The following is a 22,130-nucleotide window of genomic DNA, read 5'->3' on the forward strand; positions in this document are numbered from 1 at the left end:
CGGTCAGGTGGTGCGCCGGGGGTGGTGGGGAACCGGATCAGAGCACTACAGCTGCGTGAACAGTATTTGTATAAGACAGTGAGGATCAGGACGAGTAGATAGTAAGCAGGAAGCTATATGTACCTGTATGGAGAGCCTGGTTCTTCTGCACCCCCGAGCATGGGAGCTATTACCCAATCTGGTTATGTTTGGGAGTGCTCGGTCACTAGAAAAGAGCATCAATGAAAGTACTGTATCATCAGGTTTGAAATTATAAAGAGAAATGTGCAACCCATGAGCAAAAACAAGAAAATCGGTTAGCGACGCTTTCCTCTTCGTTAGCGAGACTCGAACACAAAGCCTGTCAGTCCTGGAGGCGTGTTGTACACAGCACTTGCTAACCCACTAAGCCATAAGACCATTTTCGTTCACATGCGTCCAGTATTCTTGGCCAGGACTTGAGACTTGAAGCGCCAGATCACTGTGCAACGGCGGGCAAGCGTCGCTTGAAAGTAATAACATAAGGATCACATCAACATAAGGAATGAAGCTATATAGTCCAGTCTATTACGCCCCGGTAGCAGTGGACGAAATACTCAGCGGCCTTCCGAGGCACCGGGCCACAGCCTCGGACGTGATAAGTGCCTGCGGCAGGCGCACTGGATAATATACTGGCTGGTGTCTGGTGTCCTCACATCTGCCTGGTCACTACCATGCTCTTCGGGTCACGGATATGTCACTACTCACGGACGGCACCCCGGCTTCCATGCCGAAATCGAGCCATGGCTATCTATCCACCATACGTATGTGTTTCAACAGTGAAATATCGCCACCTGTACGCGTACGCGTATCAGAAGCGAATATCATCGCCGCCGCTATGCGGTAGTACGTCCTCGAGTTCATATGAGAGGGGTATCACCACCACGGTGGTGTTAAAGGTAGCATGTAAGTATAGGAATCCCGGAATTTGATAGTAATATATTGTATCACCAAAGAAATCCTGTGGCGCTATGTATGACCATAATCACGATACGCGGTATGACAACTTTATGAAATGAACAAGGCCGTGGACTCGGAGCCAGCAAGCTTGCGCTTTGCAGCATTCGCTCTCGAGATACCAACATAGTAGAGGCAGCTCGCCGCGATCGCCAGGCAAGTGAACGATATACAGATACTATAACCTGGCAGGTATTTTGGAGCATCCTTCGTGAGGAACGAGTATGCCGCAATGATACCACCACAGTTGCCCGCGCCAATTTGGAAGGCCAAGCCTACGGAGCGCTGAGCGTGGCCGCGAACTGAATAGTACCGCATATAAGTCCTGCGTTATCGCTACGACAGCAGAATCACTCACCGTTCATGCTGCACCAGCACAGGACCATCGGCATTGCCGTGTAGATACCGGTGGCAGCGAGGAAGAGCGCAGCATACTCCAGGTGCGTGCTGTTGTGCACCGCATACAAGATCGCAAAACCGACGAGACCGATGCACGACCCCAACATTGCGAAGGGGAACCGACAACCAAGACGATCCGAGAGCCATGCGACCGTCATGCCGAATACGAACGCACAAAAGTATGGGGGAATGTTGAGAAGCTGGGTAACCAGAGCGCTGTGACCGTATCCTTGGATAATTGTTGGGGAAAAGTACGCTAGCAAACGTGGAGATGAGTGGATGTATATGTTCACGCGGCGAAGAGTCCTTACCAAAGCCATACGCGGGGACGATAAGCCCAAAATACATCAGAGCCCCGAGGTAGCTCTTGTCTGTTAGAAGTCATTACAGACCATTTCAGGACAAATTAACGAGACTTACAATCTCTGAAGGGTCGCAGCACATCTGCAAGCTTGAGCTTCTCGTCCCTGCCGGAGTCACCGACGTCGTCTGCTAGTCTCGCCTTAACAAAGGCTTTCTCCTCCTCGCTGAGCCACGCAGACTCTTCCGGAAAGTCAGAGATCATGAAGAATAGGGCGAAGGCGACAACGCAGGTCAGTGTCCCCTCTGTTAGAGTAAAAGTCATACTCTGTAGACTCACAGAGAGGAGTACAGCACATACCAAGTATAAAAATCCAACGCCATCCGTGAAGGCCTCGCATACCGTCCATATGTCCAATCGCATAACCAAGAAGCCCTACGGAAGCTCAAAGTGCGTTCTTCGGTGGAATGAATAGCCTCACCAGCAAAAGATCCGGCGAGACTGTTCGAATGAAAGAAGAAGGTGAATCGTTTGGACGCCTCTGCACGTCGATACCACCTAATAAATCGTTCAACATCTGGCCAGTGACAATCGACGTTTTGCCCACAGACATTGATATCAGGTACAGGCACCCAGGAAATATACCACTCTCGAAAAAGCCTAGAACACTGATGTGAGCTGAGCTCCGACCGTGACAGGAAGCAATGCATGCCTAAGAAGAAGCGGGCTACCAAAATTCCACCATAACTTTTGGTTAGACCCTCCATGATAGTGACGAAACCGAAGCCAAAGATGCATATCGGAACTGTGATAAGGCCATCAGGCCCGTCAAATATGAGACTTAGTTTATCCCGACTCACGCCATACATGAGGTTTGAAATGCTTCAAGAGCATGTTGGACGGCATCTCACATGTGATATAAGTTACAAAGCTGTGAAGTTGTTACTCACTTCTGGGATTATTAAGGCGGTCGGAACGGCTTACTAGATCAAAAGAACAGTATTGAACTCGTTCCCCTTCAGGTCGAGGTCTTGCTTCAAACCGAACAATGCAGCGTTCGAGATATTGACTCTGCGTTTGTCCGCATCTGATTGTAAGAAAGTGTATCAAGTCAAAGATACCTGAACTCACCGATCAAGGAAAGTAAAGAAATTCAGAATGAAAATGAACGGTATGACGCGCATGTCAATCTTGCGCATAAGCGCACTCTCCTCGATGTTTGGGAAGGCAGCCATGTACGACCCCTTCGCGTTATGCTCGAGCGACGAGACATCACCAACGGACTTCTCGTCCGCCATCGTTACTTGCTTCTCAATGGACTTTACAGACGTGCTCGAGACGCTCGCTGCGGTTCTCTATGTCAGCCCAAGGAAAGACAGTAGCGGCAACTGGGGCTTACGCGTAACATCCGCAGCAAAACTCATGGCAGAGGCGAACAGCGCAACGGAGACGTTGAGCGAGCGGGTGATAACGGGCAAGTCAGTCAAGACCAGCCTGCTTATAAGCTATCGGGCCCCAGGCACACAAAAGAATGGAAGGACGATATAGTCAGGTCACAAGCTGGTCGAGTCCAAATGAACTTTTAGATGCCGGTTCTTGGTGCTAGCGCAACGCGAACGGCGCCCGTCAATTCCATGGGATCGTAAGCGAAGGGTGTCAGGATAGAGAGGGTTCGAGGGGCGTGTCTGATGCAATTACTAAAACCTGTCAGACAGCCAGCTTGTTGGGCTGGTTCTAGTGCTTTTGCACAAAGAGGAACAGCGATGATCAGGCTGAGCGAGCGCGGCTGCAGGTGCATAATATGCGTTCCTCCCCGTCTCTCCCCGTCTCTCCCGGGGAAGAGGCAGCGACACATGAACGGTCCAGGGTGGAGACATATCAGCTCTCTAAAACCCTACCAAAACTACATGTGATACAATTCTATGAGTACATCGCACATGGGTAGACTCGACATATACAATACGAACCGGAGTCGGAGCCCGGCCTTGAGAACCTAGACGTCCGCCAGGGCTTCTTCGTAAAACAACGTGAGGGCGGTCGTCAAGCAAGCGCAGCAGATCAGCATCGGCTATAGGAATCCACTTACTTCGCATCAAAGCGTAGCGAAGTCAAACTGGCTGCAGCTCTCCGGCGATTGTCGAGTAACGACTGGCCGCCGGACCGAGAATTATCTCGAATAATGCTCAACAGCTGCCCAGCGCCCCGTGCCGGTGTGGCCTGCCGTTTCAGATTGCCTGGGAATCGCTGCCATCTTCGCCAGCTTGAATACAGCAGTGAGGTGCATGGCTGGGATTCTCGGAATCAGAGAGTGGTTGACAACCAAGAGTACTGTCGTCAGAACATTTTGAAACCATAGAAGAGATATACAGACCGCGGCCACATGCGACCTTGCCAACCGTTGTATATGTGACGATTTCTATGAGAACGTGAACGTGATAAGACTTAGCTGACTAAGCTAGGGCTGTTCTGTGCGGGCTTAGCTAGACATCGGCAAAAAGGGACGGAAATTATATCGCATTAAAATGCAATATAATGCGATCTGGTCCGTTATCTTGCTTTATAAACTCAAAAATCACTAAAAATCGCATTATAACGCATTATAAATGCCCGACGGTGCATTATAATGCATTATATTTGACCGCCCAATGTGCCGATGGACTTAGCCGCCTGGGAAGCGATGGAGAAGATGAATATCATCGCAGGACTTGGTGCTTTGCTCAAGATGCTCTCATGCATCCTAGTCTTCATGAGCCTTTTTATTCAAATATGATAAAACTAAACCGCATAAGATTCCGCAGGCTCCACAAAACTGAAAGATAAATAGAAGAAGGAGGTGAACTGAAGACAATTCCACAATTCCACAACTCCCCTTCACAGCAAATACCTGTAGTCGGGATTGAGGTCCCCCAGTTCCTGCTTCTCTTCCCACGGCAGATTTGTGCCGTTGTCTCCTTCGCGGTCGCGCTTCCGGTTGAGCCATTCCACGTGAAGAAGGTACGCAAAGCAAGACACCATCGACAGGCAGATGAAGGAAATGCATATACTATAGCCTTTGATGTACTTTGGCGCATCTTGTGCAAGGAAGGAGTAGGTCGCAATAATGCCACCGGCTGCGAGACAGACTTAGCACTGACAAAGCAGTACTAGTCTCACAAACGGTACTTACTATTGTCGAAGCCGATCTGCCAAGCCGTACCAATGGCTCTTCTCCGGTGTCCAGCAACTAAAACATATCAGCATACCACATGAACGGACCAGGCATGGTTCACGCACGATTTGTGGAAAACCAGCATACGATGACAGGCATGCTCGAGAATGCTCCTGTAGCGGCAAGGAATAGCGCACCGTATTGTAGATTCTGGTCGTCGTGGACACGGAATAAGATGGCGAAGCCCGCCATGGAAACGGCAGCTGTGACCATCATGAAAAGGTATCTGTGCCCGACATAGTCTGAGAGTGTCGCCACGATCATAGATACGACGAAGGCGCAAGCCCATGGCGGAACGGACAAAAGCTGTGTCCGGATATTCGAGTGTCCCAGGGATTGGATAATGGCAGGGGCAAAGTACGCTGTACAGTCGATCCTTCATGCCCATCCAAATGAAGCAGAATGAGAACACTTACTATATCCATATGCCGGTACAATGAGCCCGAAGTACATGAAGCCACCAAAGATAATCTTCCCTGTATGCATGACAGTTAGAAACACTAGTCAGTGTTCGTGAACCAGGACGCGCATTCGGATAAGATCTTAAAGGCTCCCTTGGCGGTGATGGGCTTATATAGGTGAGATTGACCAACATCCTCTTGTAGTCTCGTCTTGACAAAGTCTTTCTCCTCTGCCGAGAGCCACTTCGCCTCCTCTGGGAAGTCTGAAATGAGGAAGAAAGACAGGATTCCGACAATACTTGTCAAGAGACCCTCTGCGGATACTAATCAGCGGGGTCTTTCCACAATTCCACGCAGGCACCCACCGAGAATGAAAATCCATCTCCAGCCTGAATGCCCAAGTATGCCGTCCATGTTCCCAATTGCAGCAGCGAGAAGACCACCGAAAGCGCCTGCCAGGGTTGTCGAGCAGAAGAAGAAGGAATATCGCTTCTGAGCTTCGGACCGCTTGTACCACCTATACAATAATGATTAGCTTTTGCTAGACGCGTCGGTGAGTGTTACGCACATGGCGAGCAGATAGAAGCATCCCGGAAACATGTTACATTCGAAAAGCCCTGAGTAGGGCCGATCAGCATCGCATGTGCGGGGACTTCAGGGTTTGTCGTACCTAGGAAGAATCGTGCTGCTAGAATGCCACCGTAATTCTGCGCCAGACCTTGAAGACATGCTGTGAGGCCGAAGAAGAACATGCAGCCAGATACTGTCAAGGCGTGTCAGTTAGACGGCCGGAAACAAAGATGATCAGGTATACGCCAAATATGTGGCTTGAAGCGTTTCATCAAGGCGTTCGATGGGATCTAGAAGACGGCGTATGGCATGAAGCTGTCAGGGACATCAGCCTACATTTGCTGTGCCGCCTGGTAATGAGTACTCGCAAGATAACAAGTGCCGTGTTGTATTCGTTGCCGGTGAGCTTGAGATCGGTTTTGAGATTGAACAGAGCCGCATTGGAGATGTTCGCACTAGTGTGGTGTGAGCCGACCAGCACACATGACAACGATGCATGTAGTGCTCACCGGTCCAGGAAGGCAAGGAAGTAGAGAATGCAGATCATGGGTACGACGTGCAGGTCAATCTTCCGGATGAGCTTTCGCTCGTCGAGATCAGGGAAGCGCGCCTTGTAGTCGAGGTGCTCAACGAGGTGGGCTTGCTTCTCATCGTCAGAGATCGGGGAAGGCGTGCGCTCCTTGTGAGGTACTGTGGAGAGCCGAAGTTTGGCGAACGCATGGATGGCGAGAGAAGTTGGGCACACTCACAGTCTGCCTCCATGGTCGTGGGCTAGGGCCGTGACGAATGCTTCTCTGTGCCGTTACGGCGTAAGGACTTGACTCTCATATAAGGCTGGGGAGCTGGCGAGGCGCGCGGCCATCTCAGACACGAATGATGGCAAGATTCTAAAACTTCCCTAAATCAGCTGAGTAGGTGGATACTTGAACTTAGAGACGCGGGATGGCAAAATGCTGATGCGGCCAAGTCGGGTGTTGGCTTCGACCAGTGATAATAAGACTAGTGCAATGTTCTCGATATCATCAGACTACATCAACTAGTAGAAGGCAGACAAAAAGAAACAGTTCGGAAGAGTTCGTACCTTTCACAGTGAGATACATACATTGGCGCGGTAGGCGACGGGAGAGCGGCGACGGCCTAAGAAAGCAGATCGCAGCTGCGGTCAACAAAACGCGTGCGGAATCGTGGATATCAAGCCAGGGAGAGAGACAGAGTGAGCGGAGTGTAGCATCTTTGAGTCAGTGGGTCTCTGAGGAAGCCAGGGATGTACACAATTGGATAAGCCACGCAGGGTGCGGTCAATTCCGCTATCCTCTGCTTCGGTTTGTGTGTTTTGTACGGGCGGTATCATTAGAGACCTCCTACAGCGGTGAAAGCGACTCACCGTGTTTGTCTAGGATTTTCCTAGTTGCGCACCTCTAGAGGCACACGTAGGCACTGTAGGGATGCTAGGCAAGTACTCCCCCTGTTATGTAGGAATGACGGAACCGCGAAATCCTAGCTGGGGTTGCGCCTAGCACTGGCCATGCCTACGTGCTTCAAGCCAAGCTATCGGCGCCTAGCCATCCTACCGGTCCTCGGAACCTACCGACAGCTTTGGCGCCTGCTGTTGCTCGTCGTCGGTGGCGGCAATACCACCCTTGGGTCATGCGGTACCCTCTGTACGAGATGATGCAGAGATAATTAATACTATGTACACTTTTTTCTACACAGCTGCAAGAGCTTCCCGCTCCCGATGCATACTACCCGATGTGAGCCGTTTCCGTGCTCGTAAAACAAGTCGTCTGGGTCGAACGCTGTCATCTCCTTGTGCCAAAAGTCAGATCTGTGTAAGAGAGAGAAGCGCACATACTGTCGCTATCCGGGGGCCTTTGTGCTCAGTCGCCTGCCGGGGGCCTTTGCGCTCAATCACTTGTTGGACCCTTTGAACTCGGTTGCTTGCCGGGGCCCTTTGCGCTTGGTCGCTTGCCGGGGGCCTTTGCACTCGGTCGCTTCAGTACTTCTTGACCGATTTTGGGCTCTGGCTGTCGCTAATCCGGAGCATGTTGACAGCGTGCGCAGCGTCCTGCGCAGTGTCGTGGTAGTGCTGTGTTGAGTGCGTCAACAAGCTGCTGTCCGGCGACGGTGCGCGCGAGCATGTCGCCGGGTGCAAGGATTGGCACGGGCCGTGTGGTGCAGGAGGCGGCGGTACGAGCGAAGTTGCAAGGTCACGGTGCGCGTGACAGCTACCTGGGCCATGTGAGAGTACAGACGGATGCGCCGGCATTGAAGGTAGCTCATGATGCGACTGTGCGCTGTGGACACGACAGACGGTGGTAGTGAGTCCTCCTGCCACTCAACAAGTGACTCAATGTTTACCGCTCGCGAAGTTTGCATCAGACGACTACCTAGAATGCCCTTCCGATTTTGCAAAGCATGTATATTAATATTACCTCCGGTAAGTTCAATTGTCTATGTGGTTTCGCAGGATTTTATATGGAAGCTTGACTGAGTAAGCGAAGCTTGAATATCAAAGAGATCTACTAGTAATTTCGCGCGCACGTTCGCCGACATCCATGACTGTCACTTCAATCATGGCAACATCAAACTGCGCAAGATTACCCAGGTTCCACAAACCTGAGAGATAAGTAGAGGAAAGTACATAGGGTAAAGACGATGACACAATCCAACAACTCCCCTTCACAGCAAGTACCTGTAGTCGGGATTGAGGTCCCCCAATTCCTGCTTCTCTTCCCACGATAGATTTGCGCCGTTGTCTCCTTCGCGATCGCGCTTCCGGTTAAGCCACTCCACGTGGAGGAAGTACGCGATGCAAGACACCATCGACAGGCAGATGAAGGAAATGCATATACTATAGCCTTTGATGTACTTTGGCGCATCTTGTGCAAGGAAGGAGTAGGCCGCGATGATGCCACCGGCTGCGAGACGGACTCAGTACGGCGACAAAAACAGTACTAGTCTCACAAACGGTACTTACTGTTGCCGAAGCCGATCTGCCAAGCCGTACCGATGGATCTTCTCCGGTGTCCAGCAACTAAAACATATCAGCATACCACGTAAACGGACCAGGCATGGTTCACGTACGATTTGTGGAAAACCAGCATACGATGACAGGCATGCTCGAGAATGCCCCTGCAGCGGCAAGGAACAGGGCGCCGTATTGCAGATTACGGTTATCGTGGACACGGAGCAAGATGGCGAAGCCTGCCAGCGAGATGGCAGCTGGGATCATCGTAAAGAGGTATCTGTGCCCAATACGGTCTGAGACTGTCGCTAGGACCATAGCTAAGACGAAGGCGCAAGCCCATGGCGGAACGGACAAAAGCTGTGTCTGGATATTCGAGTGTCCCAGGGATTGGATAATGGCAGGGGCAAAGTACGCTGTACAGTCAATCGCTTAAGCCCGTCCGAATGAAGCAGAATGAGAACACTTACTATATCCATATGCCGGTACAATGAGCCCGAAGTACATGAAGCCACCAAAGATAATCTTCCCTGTATGCACAACAGTTAGAAACACTAGACAGTGCTCGTGAACCAGGACGCACATTCAGATAGGACCCTGAAGACTCCCCTGGCGGTGATGGGCTTGTATAGGTGAGATTGACCAACATCCTCTTGTAGCCTCGCCTTGACAAAGTCTTTTTCCTCTGCTGAGAGCCACTTCGCCTCCTCTGGGAAGTCTGAAATAAGGAAGAAGAATAGGATTCCGACAACACTTGTCAAGAGACCCTCTGCGGATACCAATCAGCGGGGTTTTTCCGCAATTCTACGCAGACACCCACCGAGAATGAAAATCCATCTCCAGCCTGAATGTCCGCGTATGCCGTCCATCTTCCCGATCGCGGCAGCGAGAAGGCCACCAAAAGCGCCTGCCAGGGTTGTCGAGCAGAAGAAGAAGGAAAATCGCTTCTGGGACTCGGACCGCTTGTACCACCTATACAGTAATGATTAGCTTTTGCCAGACATATCGGTTATTGTTACGTGTTACACACATGGCGAGCAGATAGAAGCATCCCGGAAACATGCCGCACTCAAAAAGCCCTGAGCAGGATTATTCAGCATTGGATGTGCCAGGACTTCGGGGAAATGTTTGTCGTACCTAGGAAGAATCGCGCTGCAAGAAGGCCACCGTAGTTTTGCGCCAAACCTTGAAGGCATGTCGTGAGGCCGAAGAAGAACATGCAGCCAGATACTGTCAAGGTATGTCAGTTAGGCGGCCGGGAATAAAGATGATCAGGCATACGCCAAACATGTGGCTTGAAGCGCTTCATTAGGGTATTCGATGGGATCTCGAAGACGGCGTATGGCACGAAGCTGTCAGGGACATCAGCCGACATTCGCCGCACCCCCTGATAATGAATACTCGCAAGATAACAAGTGCCGTGTTGTATTCATTGCCGGTGAGCTTGAGGTCGGTTTTGAGATTGAACAGAGCAGCATTGGAGATGTTCACGCTATTGCGATGTGAGCCGACCAGCACACATGACAATGATGCACACAGTGCTCACCGGTCCAGGAAGGCGAGGAGGTAGAGAATGCAAAGGACGGGTACGACGCGCAGGTCAATCTTCCGGATGAGCTTTCGCTCGTCGAGATCAGGGAAGCGCGCCTTGTAGTCGAGGTGCTCGACGACGTGGACCTGTTTTTCATCATCAGAGATCGGGGAAGGCGTGCGCTCCTTGTGAGGTACTGCGGAAAGCCGAAGCTTAGCGAACGCATGGCGAGAGAAGTTGGGCACACTCACAGTCTGTCTCCATGGTCATGGGAGCAAGCTGGGGTCACGACGAATACTTCCCTGCCGTTACGGCATAACGACTTGGCTCATATACGGCTGGGGAGCTAGCGAGGCGCGCGGCTACCTCAGTCGTAGCGTTAACAACTTCCCCGAGTCAGCTGAGTGGATGACCGATGACTGCTTGAACTAAGCGACGCAATGTTGATGCGGTCGAGTCGGGTGTTGGCTTCGGCCGCCGGGAATGGCAAGACCAGTGCAATGTTCTCGACATCGTCAGACTACATCAACAGGAAGGCGAACAAGAGCACCAGTTCGCAAGTTCGTACATTTCACAGCGAGATACACAGACATCGACATTGTGATGGCAGGAAGGCGGCGATAACCTAAAAAAGCAGACTGTTACTGCAATTAACGAAACGGGTGCAGAATAATCGATACCAAGTCAGGAGAGACTGAGCGGGCGGTGTGGAGCATCTCTAGGAGACAGGTACGTACAAAATATAATATTTAGACAGTGAATCCATGGCTACCACATCATGGGCACGAAGGCTGTGCTATAGACAGAGAAAGCTGAGTATTAAGCAGTGAGTACAGATAGGGTACTGCGTACGAAGCTTTGGATATGCCCACATTATTAGTGACTCATCTGCTACATATTGAGTTTCGCAACTTCCTGGCATAAGTAGGAAAGCAACCATGCGTGCCGTACTGCCGGTCGCCCGGTTGCTCGTGTTTCCACGGAGAGAAGTATGCGGCCACGCCCAGAAAGTAGGGGCATAAAAGGAGGTAGTATTCTTGTGCTGGGGACCACGCGAATCCAGGGCTGCCGGAGAACTCAAGGCACTTGCGCTAGTTGAACGTTATTGATCTCGATAGTTCCCCGTTCTGAGACGGGAGACTCTTGCATGGCGCTGTCGGAGTCGCTGTCATGGTCGTCGAAATGGACTGAACGCGTATTAAACTCGTCCTCTTTCAATGGCGTCGTGCTTCCATCCAATGTTGATGTCTGAGTTTGCAGAGACTTCAGAGTAGGCCGTTCGATCATTGTTCCAGCCGTGGCTACATTTCCAGAATCGACTTTTAGAGATTTTACGAGATTGATACGATACATGAGACTCAGATGTCTGAGGTACGTACCTTCAACCGCATCCCCGGAACAAGTCTCTTTCAGGAGCTGGGAGAGGTTTTCTTGAAGAGCGGCAGAGAAGGATGGGTCTGAGAACGACGGGAGGTCCGTAACGGCGCGTTCTACGACGGGGTACCTGGGGATATTAGCACATTACACGGCATGAGACAGATTACAAGGTTACACACCTGTCTAACTCTTGCAATAGTTCGCGTTGCGCTGTAGCTTCCGGTCCAAAGAGCAGCTTGCTATCATAGTGCAGCTTCTTGCGCACGATGTCTTCCACACGGGCAACCATCGGAGCAAGACCGTCCTGCGAAAAGCTGACATGAATACATGACAGACATACCGTTAGGAAGCCACGCACCCCATTTCGGAACTCGTCAAGTAGCTCACGCCTGAGCCGGTCGAACTCCCCACTCTTCTTGAACCTGACGAGCTTTGGTCCAACTGAGTCCATCTACAAAATTCAATATTGCTCACTCTTCAACCAGCTGCGTAGGGCTCTGAACGGGCATCTTGCTCAGGACATTTAGCAACTGATGAGGCTCAGATTATCACTGGTCCCATGGAGGTGAGAAGGGGGGAAGGCGGATGCGTGAACGCCGACCGAGAGCTTGCCGGCTCCCGCGCTATACTTTTAAGTGTCCACCGAAACCACGAAGTTCCCCTACATTTTCCCTCTAGGATCCTCCACGCTCTTGTGCCGGAAAGCATACGTGTATACACTGGCTTCATCATTAATAGTGTGACAGCAACGTAGACGGTGACATGGGATTTGGCCGTGTATAACTAACTGTCTCCGGACGTACTGGACGCGCCGCTTTGCATCCTACCCTCATCCGCGAACATGGCTGACTTCCCTCCTCTGAGGAACGACCTTCTCTTGAGGGCTGCTAGAGGTATGCTTTCTAGTCAGCGCGACGAAACTAAATCTGAATCTGTAGTAACCGGCAGGTGAGGAGACCGAGCGTGCTCCAGTATGGGTCATGAGACAGGCTGGACGATACCTCCCTGGTGCGTCCGAGCACCACAGGCTCTGCGTGCTGCTCTGAATGTGCTGCAGAGTTTAGAAAGGTCCGCGAAGACCACGAGTTCTTCGAGATCTGCCGCACGCCCACGCTCGCTACGGAAATCACTGTCCAGCCCATCCGCCGCTACTCAGGCCTCATTGATGCTGCCATCATCTTCAGCGATATCCTCGTCGTTCCACAGGCGATGGGAATGGAAGTTCTCATGAATCCTGGCCCCTCGTTTCCCTCTCCTTTGGATACCCCAGACGATATTGCCAAGCTCCGATCTAAAGTGGACGTGAAGAAGGAGCTCGGATATGTATTGGAAGCCATCACCATGACACGCAAAGAGCTGAAGGGGGAGGTGCCCTTGATCGGGTTTTGCGGCGCCCCCTGGACTTTGTTCGCATACATGGTCGAGGGCGGGGGCAGCAAAACTTTTCAGAAATCCAAATCGTGGTTGTTCAAGTACCCGAATGAGTCGAAAGAGCTTCTCGGTCGGATCGCGGATATCTGCACGGACTTTCTTGTTGAGCAAGCAAAGGCTGGTGCTCAGGTAGGTTTCCGTCCTTCAGTGTCGCCGAAATAAAAGCTAAGTCGAGCGACAGCTACTGCAAGTCTTCGACTCATGGGCAGGCGAGCTTGCGCCTCACCACTTCGAGGAATTCTCGTACCCAACCCTGCGGTATATCGCTGAAGGCGTCAAGCGCAAGCTCACGGAAGCTGGCGTGCCTGGCGTGCCAATGACGCTCTTCGCCAAGGGTGCCAACCAGTCGCTAGATGCGATGGCTCAGAGTTCAGGGTACGACGTGCTAGGCCTCGATTGGTGCGTCGAGCCTAGTCACGCGCGCTCCCTCGTCAAGGGCAAGATTGCGCTTCAGGGCAATATGGATCCTAACGCGCTGTACGGCGGCAAGAATGCCATTGAGCGCGAGGTTCAACGCATGTGTGCAAGCTTCAAGGTCGCAGGAAAGACAAAGGCGTGGATAGCAAACCTTGGTCACGGTATTACACCTGGAGTCGACCCGGAGGACCTGAAGTGGTTCTTCGAATGCGTGCACAAATATTCCGAAAACTAGAATGGAGCAAAGGGTGCATAGAATGTAATTGTGCGTAAAGGAACATGATCGGTGATTTTCTCTCTGAGCTTCATGAGGCATGGAGGTTGTTGGCATGTCGTGACATACGGGCATAATGATAGGAGCATATTGTACATTTCTTCCTGTCTGGCTGCGAGCCATCTACCGGCGACGGCTGCTCTGATAGGACCGTCCATCGTCGTGCAACCTCCTGCCTGAGGAGGCACTAGACACACTTCTATTTGGCACATGAGTCACCAACGGAGAGAACGAGACGAGCATGAGGACTTACTCAGACGACCGATGGCGGAACTGATCTAAGTGGATGACTGGTGATGCGGAACTGTGGGACCTGCTTGAGCTACTGTGCCCGCTACGGTGGCTGTGGTGGCTGGGCTCGTAGTGCCTATGAGAAGATCTCTCCTCGGGGTGGCGGCTCGAAGACCTCCTGCATAAGTGAGTCACCAAAGCACAGGCCGCAATGGTCACGCCACTTACGAGCTGTCCCCATAGGGAATGTATACAAGGTTTGGTCTCGACGAGGTTGACACCTTCCGGCTCCGAGGGCCTTCCCTATTCAGAAGAAATAGGTACATAGCCAGTTGGCCAAAGATGTCGCTGGACGTACCCCGCGTAATCCCGGTCGACATGTTGAGGCGGGCGATGCGATCTATGGGAACGGCTGGAAGTTCCGTCGTCGTACACACATGAGATGGCGTATACGGACATAAGAGAGGGTATACTCGCCTACCGTATCCTCTATCATGCTCATCGAGGTCATCATACGATCTGTTGCGAGGTGCATAGTCCAGAGACGATTCGTCGTCGAAACCAAGTCTGAAGTGCAAGGGGATTCAGAGGGGGAAACAAATGATCGCGCCATGGGACTGACCGTCCTATTTCATTGCCACGCTCGTCTTCGATAATGACGGGTCGCTGCTTTCGTGGCTTATAGCGTCCACTGAAGTCGCCGACTCTGTACGGGGTTAAGCATGGGTGGCTGGGGAGGAAAGCATTGGACGGACCTTGTCAGCTCATGGCCTTGGTCGTCCTCGAAGATGACAGGTGCTCCACCCGGGATCACATAGTATGTGTCTTTCTTGCCGTTACGGCCTCGCTCGACAACAACGACGCAGGGGGGATACCCGTCCTCGTCCTCGTCTAAGGTCCTGCCACTAGAGTTGCTTCGATCCTATGGATTAGCTATTCAGTGTCCGCACTCATTCGTATTCCACTGTGGCAGCCTACCCGTCTGCGATAGTCTCTCGTGCTGTGATAGTCCCTCGCACCCTGATAGTCCCTCGTACCCTGATAATCCCTCGTACCCTGATAATCCCTTGTACCCTGATAGTCCCCCGTATTGTGTGACCTGTACTCCTCCCGCCTGCCACGGCCGCTGTTCGAACGACCAATAATATCAGGCTGAATACTGTGCACAGTCGTGTTCGGTCCCTGCGGCACCAGGACCGGCTGGCGCGGCTCGACATACATATTACGCATCTGCGCAGACGGCGCAGACATCGGCGGGCCGTCTCTGGAGGACGGATAAGGTCTTTCCTGCGGCAGTGATAGCTCCGTGACGGGCCTCGTGGTTGGCTCGTGCTGGGCGAACGCCTCCTGGAGGCGGCTCAGTGAACTCTCGCGCTGCACGATTGGCACGCTGTTGTCATGCGTGTAGTGTGGGTCGTAGGCAGCGGTGTAGTGGTGATCCATGGCTGTCACCGTGGACTCGGAGTGCCTGTCAGATTCGTGGATGGGGATTGGGACGGGATTTGCAGGGCCGCGGCGTCGGCTGCTGCTGCTGCTGCTGCCTCCTCGGTGGTAGTCACCCATGCCAGAGTAGGACTCGGGATACTCCACGACTTCTTCTTCCCACTGTGGCCGCGGCATATACAATCGGAATGCAGCTTCGCAACAAAAACTAAGAAAGTGCTTACGCTCTGATGGTGGTCTCTTGAATCGATGTGTGGGGTGACCGTGCGCCAGGCAGGTGCGGGCGTAGGATGCGAAGGTTGTTCGTGCCGTCCATAGTCATCGTAGACGGGATACTCGCCATGCACACGGTCACGCGATTTTTTAGAGCGACCAAGGGATGGAAACAGACGAGGCATGATGGCTGGTCGGGAGAGAGGCGTCGCAATGAGAAGGTGTCAAGCAGAGGGCGATCTCCAACCCGCGGAGGAAGGGGCGAGGGCGACTCAAGCTGATGCTTGAGGCATGGATGGGGGACTGATCCTAATCCTTTCGTCGACGATTACTTTCATACCGAGCAGCAACGCGGCAAACATGAGGAGCGCGCGAGGTACGGCTCGCCCCTAGAGTGCAGATGAGCATGAAGACATCACATTTTACCCCGGTCGCACGTCGCGCAGTTGTGCGTGCCTCGCCAGAGTCTCGGAGTAGACTGGCCGAAAAGCGATAGAGATTGATAAGATGAACGCACCCTTGTCACTCGTGATTTCAGCTTCTAAACGTGTCTGCAGCAAGTAGTTAAGTTGATAGAGAAGTACAAGCCAGACCTTTCGTGTTAAATCAGTGATAGAAGCATCGCCTGTTCTCTGTGCATGCTGTAGGCCCATAATATCACCAGTACAGAGGAAACACTGCTCTGTTATGACCTGACCGTCTTCGCCACTATGAAAACTAAATAAAATGTCAGGCACAAAAACCCTCAACAATATAATTATGAATACCGACCAATTACCGCTCTACCAGAACACGCTTCCAAGAATATAGAGCTGGGAGGGGTGAGATGGTCATGCGACCAGTTACCGGTAGTTCTGCTGCAGCTGCTTGAGTTGTAGCAAGGCTTGGGAGACCTTGCCAATCGCGTCCGCGGTCTGGCCGATGAGACTCACGTCCAAGCCGTATGGACTCGAGACGCTCTTCAGCTTCTCAGTCAGCACTCGGAGGGACTGCTGCAGCACATCGGCGGAGTTTGCAATATCTAGTTCCAACGACAGATTATGTTCTGACGGTTTGCTGGACGGAACCTGGGTAACGGTCTGGTGGCATATATCGGCGCTGCAGCTCTCTCTCTCCGGGTAATATCACGTACCTCCGACGTCGAAGGCACCCCGACGAGTACCGGTGCATTCAAAGGCTGGCTCCGCTCGACAGCTTTATCCTTCGCTTTTGACGTTACTTGCATCTGCGCAATGGGCGCAGTTGATACGGCGGCCGATAGATACGATGCAGTAGAAGGCTCAGCAGAAGTGGAGGCCAGAAGAACAAGACGTTCGATTCCGTTGGCATCTATCTGATCGATGTATACAGCGTTGCACACGACACATTCCTATGCACCCGGTAAGGGCGGAGTGATATCCTCACATAGGCATTACGTACTTTGCGGGGATCCTTTTCTCCTCCTAACTTTGGCGGCCGGACCAAGGGAATGCCATAGCATGTCGAGTTTGGGCATTCGTCTGCTAGCATGGCCCAGCCTTTCAGCAGTCGCTTTCCGATTTCAGAAGAAGCCATATCGGACTGTTGTCTCCTGCGCATTACTTCTTCCGTGTCGACAGGCACAAAGGTAGGCGAGCTTAGAGTGCTGGATATCTCGGTGAGGGGAGTGGAAGTGCGGGAGATGTGGCTGCCTGTGTCGAAGCTAGACCTGGCGGAGTTCGAAGCGACAGAGGCAGTCTTGCCAGGGTTGTCATCACAGCTTGCACACCAGTATACAGACGAGTCGGTGGGTGACCGCATGAGAGGGACTTTTGAGCATTTCTTGCAGATGCGGTCTGTCAGAACCTGCCATCCTGAGTGAGGTGGGGTCTGAGGCAAGGATACTCGTCAACATACCCAGCCTTTGAGCATATATTCTCCCAACTTTCCAGACACGTCGATGACGGTGGACATCTCGGGGCAAACGCTTGAGTGGGATGGCGGAAGATGGCAGACAAAGATGAATCTAAGATAGAATATTTGTTGATGCGCCCGATCTAATCTCTGCTGTATCACGTGGTCACCGCACGTCGACGTGGTCTCTTTACAGACGCCTGCTGTGGACTGAAGCAACTCCCATGAAGTGGCCGACACACTGGCCCAGAGCCCTTCTCCTCCTCGTCGTGGCAACGCTAGAGGCTCAGTCATGGTCTCATCATAGCATCAACGGTGTGGCAGCCGCCGCACCTTGGACTCGCGACAGAAAGCTGCAGGCGAGGTGCGTCGCGTGCATGTAATTACGGCGCGCTTCGGTCCTCAATAGCTGACTCCTTCGCGTAGGAACAACACCCGCGAGCTGTGGTATCACGGCTTTGACAATTACATGAAGCATGGTGCGTGATAATTAACTCCTCCGCCTATCTGTGAGAACTCATCTCCTCGTAGCGTTCCCCATGGATGAGGTTTGTGCGGAGGCCTGGTTTTGTCACAATCCACACCTGAAACACCGTTCAAGCTTGCCCCTTTGTCATGCTCTGGGAGAGGTCCCGATTGGTACAATCTGTGAGTCTGCATGTCTCTCTCGAGGCGGAAGCTGCTGACTGCATTTCAGGGCTAACGTTGCGACAAATGATGTCGCCGGAAACTTTTCCGTCACACTCGTAGATGCCCTCGACACCCTCGTTGTGCTGAATGACACCATAGGCTTTGAGAATGCTGTCCAGGATGTCATCAGGGCGGTATCTTTCAACGTCAACACCAAACCACAGGTCTTCGAAACAACTATCCGCGTCTTGGGAGGTCTATTGTCCGGACACCAGTTCGCTAGCAAGCCAGGACAACCATTCTATATACCATGGTACCGAGGTGAACTATTATCCTTGGCTCATGATCTGGGGGAACGGCTTTTGCCAGCATTCAAGACACCTACTGGGCTGCCATATGCTAGGGTACTTGACTGTTTGTCATACGAGATGATCTTATGTGCTGAGCGATGCCGCAGATCAATTTGAGACATGGTATACGTCCAGGAGAGTCTATAGATTCCTGTATGTACTATTTCCTTTCATTTCTGGTATATATTTACAGAACAGGCAGGCACTGCGGGTGCAGGATCTCTTATTTTGGAGTTTGGAACTCTCAGTCGACTGACCGGAGATGATCGTTTTGAAAAAGCCGCCTACAAAGCTTTTTTTGCCCTATGGAACAAAAGATCCGATATTGGGCTTGTCGGAAACACCGTCAACATTTGGACAGGAGTAAGCTCATTTCTATAAGGCTGAGTTATTCACCCGACGTTATTATATTTTTATTTATTTATTTAGACATGGACTCATCCTGAGGTCAATGGCATTGGAGCTGGCGTTGACTCATTTTATGAGTATGCCTTGAAGTGGTACATCTTGAGCGGTAAGTGCAGCGATAATAAATGTGCGGGTGTAATCTTGACTGGAAATGTCAGGCGAGGTGGAGTTTCTTGATGTCTTCCAAGAGGCTTACGCCGCTGTAATGCGTTATTCTCGAGCTCCGGATGGATTCTGGGTATGTCTTACGCAAAATCCGCAGTCCTCTACTGACAGCAACAAAGTATCGTAGCGCCAATATTTTCACGGTCAGATACACGAGGATCACATACGAAATGCCACGCTAACTCACAATACAGGGTGATCCAGTGTACTTGACGGTCGACTCTCTGTCAGCGTTCTGGCCTGGACTTCAAGTCCTGGCGGGCGATATCGAGAATGCTATCAAGTCCCATATGATCTGTGAGGGTCATCAACAAGACATCCTTATATGCACTAAACTTCTACAGATTGGAACCTTTGGAAGAAATTCGCGGGCTTACCCGAAGGCAAGTTGATGTCGTGTCGGCGTAGCAGTACGAGTCGCTAAATAAGGAGGCAGTGTGGGACATGAGCTACAGGGCGGCGACCTCGCTTCAATATCCTCTACGGCCTGAATTCGTTGAGTCAACATGGTACCTGTACCGAGTAGGTATCCTTCCCGCTCTTCGTTTATTCCCGTTCTCATGAATAGTACAGGCCACTCGGGATCCGTTCTACTTAGATGTTGGAGAGCGAATACTTTCAGATATCATAGTCCGGGCCAAAGTCGACTGCGGGCTTACTGGGATTAGTGACCTCAAAACGAACAACCGCGACGACCGGATGGAGTCGTTCGTGCTATCGGAAACACTGAAGGTGAGTTCAACACCGCCCCAAAAAGCTTCTTCTGATTGTGGCTATAGTATCTATACTTGCTATTTGATGAAGAAAATGAGCTACATCGTGATGATTCGAACATGGTACTGACTACGGAGGGCCATCTGTTGAGTATGAACCGCAAACTAGAGAAGCCCATCTCTGCTGTTCGCCGAGAATTGCGGAGAGTGGAACACCTCTCGTGTCCAGCATACAAACCCCCGGTGCTAGCTACTGATCCCGTCACAGGGAGCGGGCTGACTGGCGGTGTGTATACAAGACCTGACGTCGATTATGCGCGGGCACTGGTCGCGGCTCCTGCAACGGGATCAGAGGAGTACGTTTGGTCACCGGACGGGTTCTGTCAAATGCCCAAAGTCGATCTTTACGTGAGTGCGATTTGGAGCTGTCGATACTGCAACGCTGACGCTGCTAACTCAGACGTTCGACTTTCTATTGTCACCCGACGGACAAGCCGTGCCAGAAGACTTCAATCCAACCTCGAAAAAACTTGTCCCTGTATCAGATGGCTATGTCCTGCAAGACGTTGCTGGTATTAGGGCATATATTGTCAGTCGTATGGACGGCAAAGGTTACGATGTCACAAAGCGTGAGTGGTCTCCTCTCGAATCCCTTAGAAAGTGTACGCTTACAAGTCGTATAGTGGGACCATACAGCGTCAAGACTGGGCAGATTGTCTATGTCAATGACTCTCACCTCCTGTTAGCACCTTTGGATGGAAAGGGTGCGATAAATGAAGACGGGGTTGGCAGTAAGCGTCGGTCACCCGAGGTCGAACTTCGTATCTACCTCGATTTCTTGGGCTCTTCAGACGCAGTCCTGCAACTGCACCATGAAGCTCCGAGCGAGGCCTTTATCACAGCCTCCACTGCTATGTTCGGTGCAGATCCCGCGGCGTCGTACCCGGACAACACGGTCCGCTTCGGCCGTGGAGAGGGTGCCCGCCTCGTGCGCGACCCTTCCAACTCCTTCGGCTGCATGCCCTATAAACAGAAATACGCGGGCGAAGCTTTGGTTGTGCGGCGCGGCGAGTGTACATTCCTCGACAAGTTGTTCGAGGCTGCTGTCGCCGGGGCCTCTGGCGTCATCGCAATCAGCGACGAGGATCACAGTATCACGCCGTCTGCGGGGGCAGACGAGTTGCAGGGCATAGATGATTTGCTCGAAGACGCCGCGATCGTTGTCGTGAACCGTTCCGACGGCGAGCTCATCACTGCGATGCTGAACGCCGCAGACGGTTTCGGGACTGGGCAGGTGAGGGCCGCAATCGCACCTGAAACAGTGCCTACAGTAAGTGGCGGAGGTGGAGACGAAGAATTTTCCTCTGAGGCGAGGAGGCAGAAGGCGAGGGACGGGAACCGGATTCTATATCTTAACGGGCACCCGCTGGTCAATACCCGACTCATGGTCTAATTTGTACAACTTGGTTTCGTCCAGTCTATCATCTACGGGATTATACACTAGACTTGATAAATATGGAATTGATCTAGTCGTCACACTGAACAATGGAATAGAGAGGGGCGTCGAGCTTATCGGCAGCCTTGAGGAAGGTGAGCTCGATAATGAAAAGGTACTCAAGGATCTTCCCGCCGAGCTTGGAGACGAGCTCACCGGCGGCTCTAGCAGATCCACCTATGTGTAGCACATTGGGTAGACGGCAGGAACTCGTGAGGCAAGATGCGTACCAGTTGCAATGAGATCGTCGACCACGACGACCGATTGGCCGGGTTTAATAGCGTCAGACTGCATCTCAAAGGAATCCTTAAATCCTGAGGTCAGCATCGGCAGAGTTCCATCATATCGGCACTCACAATACCGTATTCCTTCTCGAAGCTCGCAGTGACACACTCGCCAGGGAGCTTGCCTTTCTTACGCACAGGGACAAACGCTGCGCCCAGCCTCATCGCGATAATGGGACCGAGGAGGAAACCGCGTGCATCGAGGCCCACGAGGACATCGATTTTCTTTGCCGACGAGGCAGGGATCGTCTTGGAGGTGAGGTGGTGGACGAAGTGGGTGATTAATGTCTCGAATGCGACAGGGTCACGGAGGACTGGGAAGATGTCCAGGAAGACAATGCCCTGGAGCGCAAGAATAATAAGATGGGCGGCCGAACTGGGCTACATTTCAAGTACCTTCTTGGGGAAGTCGGGGTGGGCCTTCAGAAGGCTCTTGATGTAATCGGTGTCCGACATGACGCTTGTGAGGACGTCAAG

General features: G+C 52.1%; 8 protein-coding genes across 8 annotated transcripts; 2 read left to right on the forward strand and 6 right to left on the reverse strand.

Moving 5' to 3' along the window:
• Nucleotides 1-835: 835 nt before the first annotated feature.
• PHACADRAFT_205854 (uncharacterized protein) lies at nt 836-4,083 on the reverse strand. Its single transcript, XM_007392125.1, has 13 exons — nt 3,643-4,083; nt 3,075-3,578; nt 2,807-3,020; nt 2,660-2,746; nt 2,536-2,606; nt 2,388-2,480; nt 2,287-2,335; nt 2,157-2,233; nt 2,036-2,110; nt 1,795-1,980; nt 1,686-1,745; nt 1,334-1,630; nt 836-1,277 (listed from the first exon to the last, which is right to left on the reverse strand). Exons 2-13 carry the CDS (start codon nt 3,097-3,099, stop codon nt 1,027-1,029), a joined length of 1,485 nt encoding a protein of 494 aa, XP_007392187.1. The 5' UTR covers nt 3,100-3,578; nt 3,643-4,083; the 3' UTR covers nt 836-1,026.
• A 370-nt stretch (nt 4,084-4,453) lies between these two features.
• PHACADRAFT_205855 (uncharacterized protein) lies at nt 4,454-6,616 on the reverse strand (the record flags this gene model as incomplete). The annotated part of the gene is made up of 12 exons (XM_007392126.1): nt 4,454-4,785; nt 4,842-4,898; nt 4,949-5,245; nt 5,300-5,359; nt 5,473-5,598; nt 5,650-5,801; nt 5,853-5,901; nt 5,955-6,047; nt 6,099-6,144; nt 6,219-6,309; nt 6,364-6,544; nt 6,604-6,616. 12 exons carry the CDS (start codon nt 6,614-6,616, stop codon nt 4,547-4,549), a joined length of 1,404 nt encoding a protein of 467 aa, XP_007392188.1. The 3' UTR covers nt 4,454-4,546.
• An 865-nt stretch (nt 6,617-7,481) lies between these two features.
• Nucleotides 7,482-8,165, reverse strand: PHACADRAFT_250259 (uncharacterized protein). The gene has a single exon (XM_007392127.1). It carries the CDS (start codon nt 8,118-8,120, stop codon nt 7,848-7,850), a length of 273 nt encoding a protein of 90 aa, XP_007392189.1. The 5' UTR covers nt 8,121-8,165; the 3' UTR covers nt 7,482-7,847.
• A 151-nt stretch (nt 8,166-8,316) lies between these two features.
• Nucleotides 8,317-10,623, reverse strand: PHACADRAFT_114646 (uncharacterized protein; the record flags this gene model as incomplete). Its single annotated transcript, XM_007392128.1, has 12 exons — nt 8,317-8,772; nt 8,832-8,888; nt 8,939-9,235; nt 9,290-9,349; nt 9,403-9,588; nt 9,640-9,791; nt 9,850-9,898; nt 9,957-10,049; nt 10,101-10,171; nt 10,204-10,311; nt 10,366-10,546; nt 10,602-10,623. The coding sequence occupies 12 exons, from the start codon at nt 10,618-10,620 to the stop codon at nt 8,534-8,536; spliced, it is 1,512 nt and encodes a 503-aa protein (XP_007392190.1). The 3' UTR covers nt 8,317-8,533.
• PHACADRAFT_205857 (uncharacterized protein) lies at nt 10,587-12,324 on the reverse strand. The gene is made up of 5 exons (XM_007392129.1): nt 12,202-12,324; nt 12,086-12,149; nt 11,907-12,031; nt 11,730-11,854; nt 10,587-11,669 (listed from the first exon to the last, which is right to left on the reverse strand). Exons 1-5 carry the CDS (start codon nt 12,234-12,236, stop codon nt 11,428-11,430), a joined length of 591 nt encoding a protein of 196 aa, XP_007392191.1. The 5' UTR covers nt 12,237-12,324; the 3' UTR covers nt 10,587-11,427.
• Nucleotides 12,325-12,491: 167 nt separating this feature from the next.
• On the forward strand, nt 12,492-17,665 carry PHACADRAFT_250262 (uncharacterized protein). The gene is made up of 17 exons (XM_007392130.1): nt 12,492-12,620; nt 12,676-12,735; nt 12,785-13,285; nt 13,338-14,048; nt 14,103-14,258; nt 14,309-14,383; nt 14,439-14,492; nt 14,558-14,647; nt 14,703-14,786; nt 14,836-15,002; nt 15,059-15,685; nt 15,748-16,125; nt 16,254-16,453; nt 16,508-16,815; nt 16,869-17,105; nt 17,156-17,560; nt 17,612-17,665. The coding sequence occupies exons 1-4, from the start codon at nt 12,569-12,571 to the stop codon at nt 13,808-13,810; spliced, it is 1,086 nt and encodes a 361-aa protein (XP_007392192.1). The 5' UTR covers nt 12,492-12,568; the 3' UTR covers nt 13,811-14,048; nt 14,103-14,258; nt 14,309-14,383; nt 14,439-14,492; nt 14,558-14,647; nt 14,703-14,786; nt 14,836-15,002; nt 15,059-15,685; nt 15,748-16,125; nt 16,254-16,453; nt 16,508-16,815; nt 16,869-17,105; nt 17,156-17,560; nt 17,612-17,665.
• Nucleotides 17,666-17,832: 167 nt separating this feature from the next.
• PHACADRAFT_86332 (glycoside hydrolase family 47 protein) lies at nt 17,833-21,327 on the forward strand (the record flags this gene model as incomplete). Its single annotated transcript, XM_007392131.1, has 15 exons — nt 17,833-17,987; nt 18,035-18,091; nt 18,236-18,256; nt 18,306-18,642; nt 18,696-18,741; nt 18,791-18,951; nt 19,018-19,102; nt 19,155-19,234; nt 19,356-19,458; nt 19,506-19,559; nt 19,598-19,683; nt 19,735-19,893; nt 19,941-20,282; nt 20,335-20,503; nt 20,558-21,327. The coding sequence occupies 15 exons, from the start codon at nt 17,833-17,835 to the stop codon at nt 21,325-21,327; spliced, it is 2,625 nt and encodes an 874-aa protein (XP_007392193.1).
• A 73-nt stretch (nt 21,328-21,400) lies between these two features.
• On the reverse strand, nt 21,401-22,109 carry PHACADRAFT_158037 (uncharacterized protein; the record flags this gene model as incomplete). Its single annotated transcript, XM_007392132.1, has 4 exons — nt 21,401-21,546; nt 21,600-21,675; nt 21,726-21,995; nt 22,050-22,109. The coding sequence occupies 4 exons, from the start codon at nt 22,107-22,109 to the stop codon at nt 21,401-21,403; spliced, it is 552 nt and encodes a 183-aa protein (XP_007392194.1).
• Between the last annotated feature and the right edge of the window lie 21 nt (nt 22,110-22,130).

This window comes from Phanerochaete carnosa (genome assembly GCF_000300595.1).
Source record: "Phanerochaete carnosa HHB-10118-sp unplaced genomic scaffold PHACAscaffold_2, whole genome shotgun sequence".
Taxonomy (NCBI): Eukaryota; Fungi; Basidiomycota; class Agaricomycetes; order Polyporales; family Phanerochaetaceae; genus Phanerochaete; species Phanerochaete carnosa.

Bases quoted from the DNA above. Each gene is read 5' to 3' on its own strand.
- PHACADRAFT_205854 (XM_007392125.1), bottom strand. From the start codon at position 3,099: ATGAGTTTTGCTGCGGATGTTACGC. The intron at 2,747-2,806 runs GTGAGTTCAGGT...GGACAAACGCAG, and splicing joins TTCTTTACTTTCCTTGATCG to AGTCAATATCTCGAACGCTG. The intron at 2,234-2,286 runs GTCTGTGGGCAA...ACGATTTATTAG, and splicing joins TGCCTGTACCTGATATCAAT to GTGGTATCGACGTGCAGAGG.
- PHACADRAFT_250259 (XM_007392127.1), bottom strand. From the start codon at position 8,120: ATGCCGGCGCATCCGTCTGTACTCTCACATGGCCCAGGTAGCTGTCAC.
- PHACADRAFT_205857 (XM_007392129.1), bottom strand. From the start codon at position 12,236: ATGCCCGTTCAGAGCCCTACGCAGCTGGTTGAAGA. The intron at 12,032-12,085 runs GTGCGTGGCTTC...AGCTTTTCGCAG, and splicing joins TTGACGAGTTCCGAAATGGG to GACGGTCTTGCTCCGATGGT. The intron at 11,670-11,729 runs GTACGTACCTCA...AATCTCTAAAAG, and splicing joins TTCCGGGGATGCGGTTGAAG to TCGATTCTGGAAATGTAGCC.
- PHACADRAFT_250262 (XM_007392130.1), top strand. From the start codon at position 12,569: ATGGCTGACTTCCCTCCTCTGAGGAACGACCTTCTCTTGAGGGCTGCT. The intron at 12,621-12,675 runs GTATGCTTTCTA...AGTAACCGGCAG, and splicing joins TCTCTTGAGGGCTGCTAGAG to GTGAGGAGACCGAGCGTGCT. The intron at 12,736-12,784 runs GTGCGTCCGAGC...AATGTGCTGCAG, and splicing joins GGCTGGACGATACCTCCCTG to AGTTTAGAAAGGTCCGCGAA.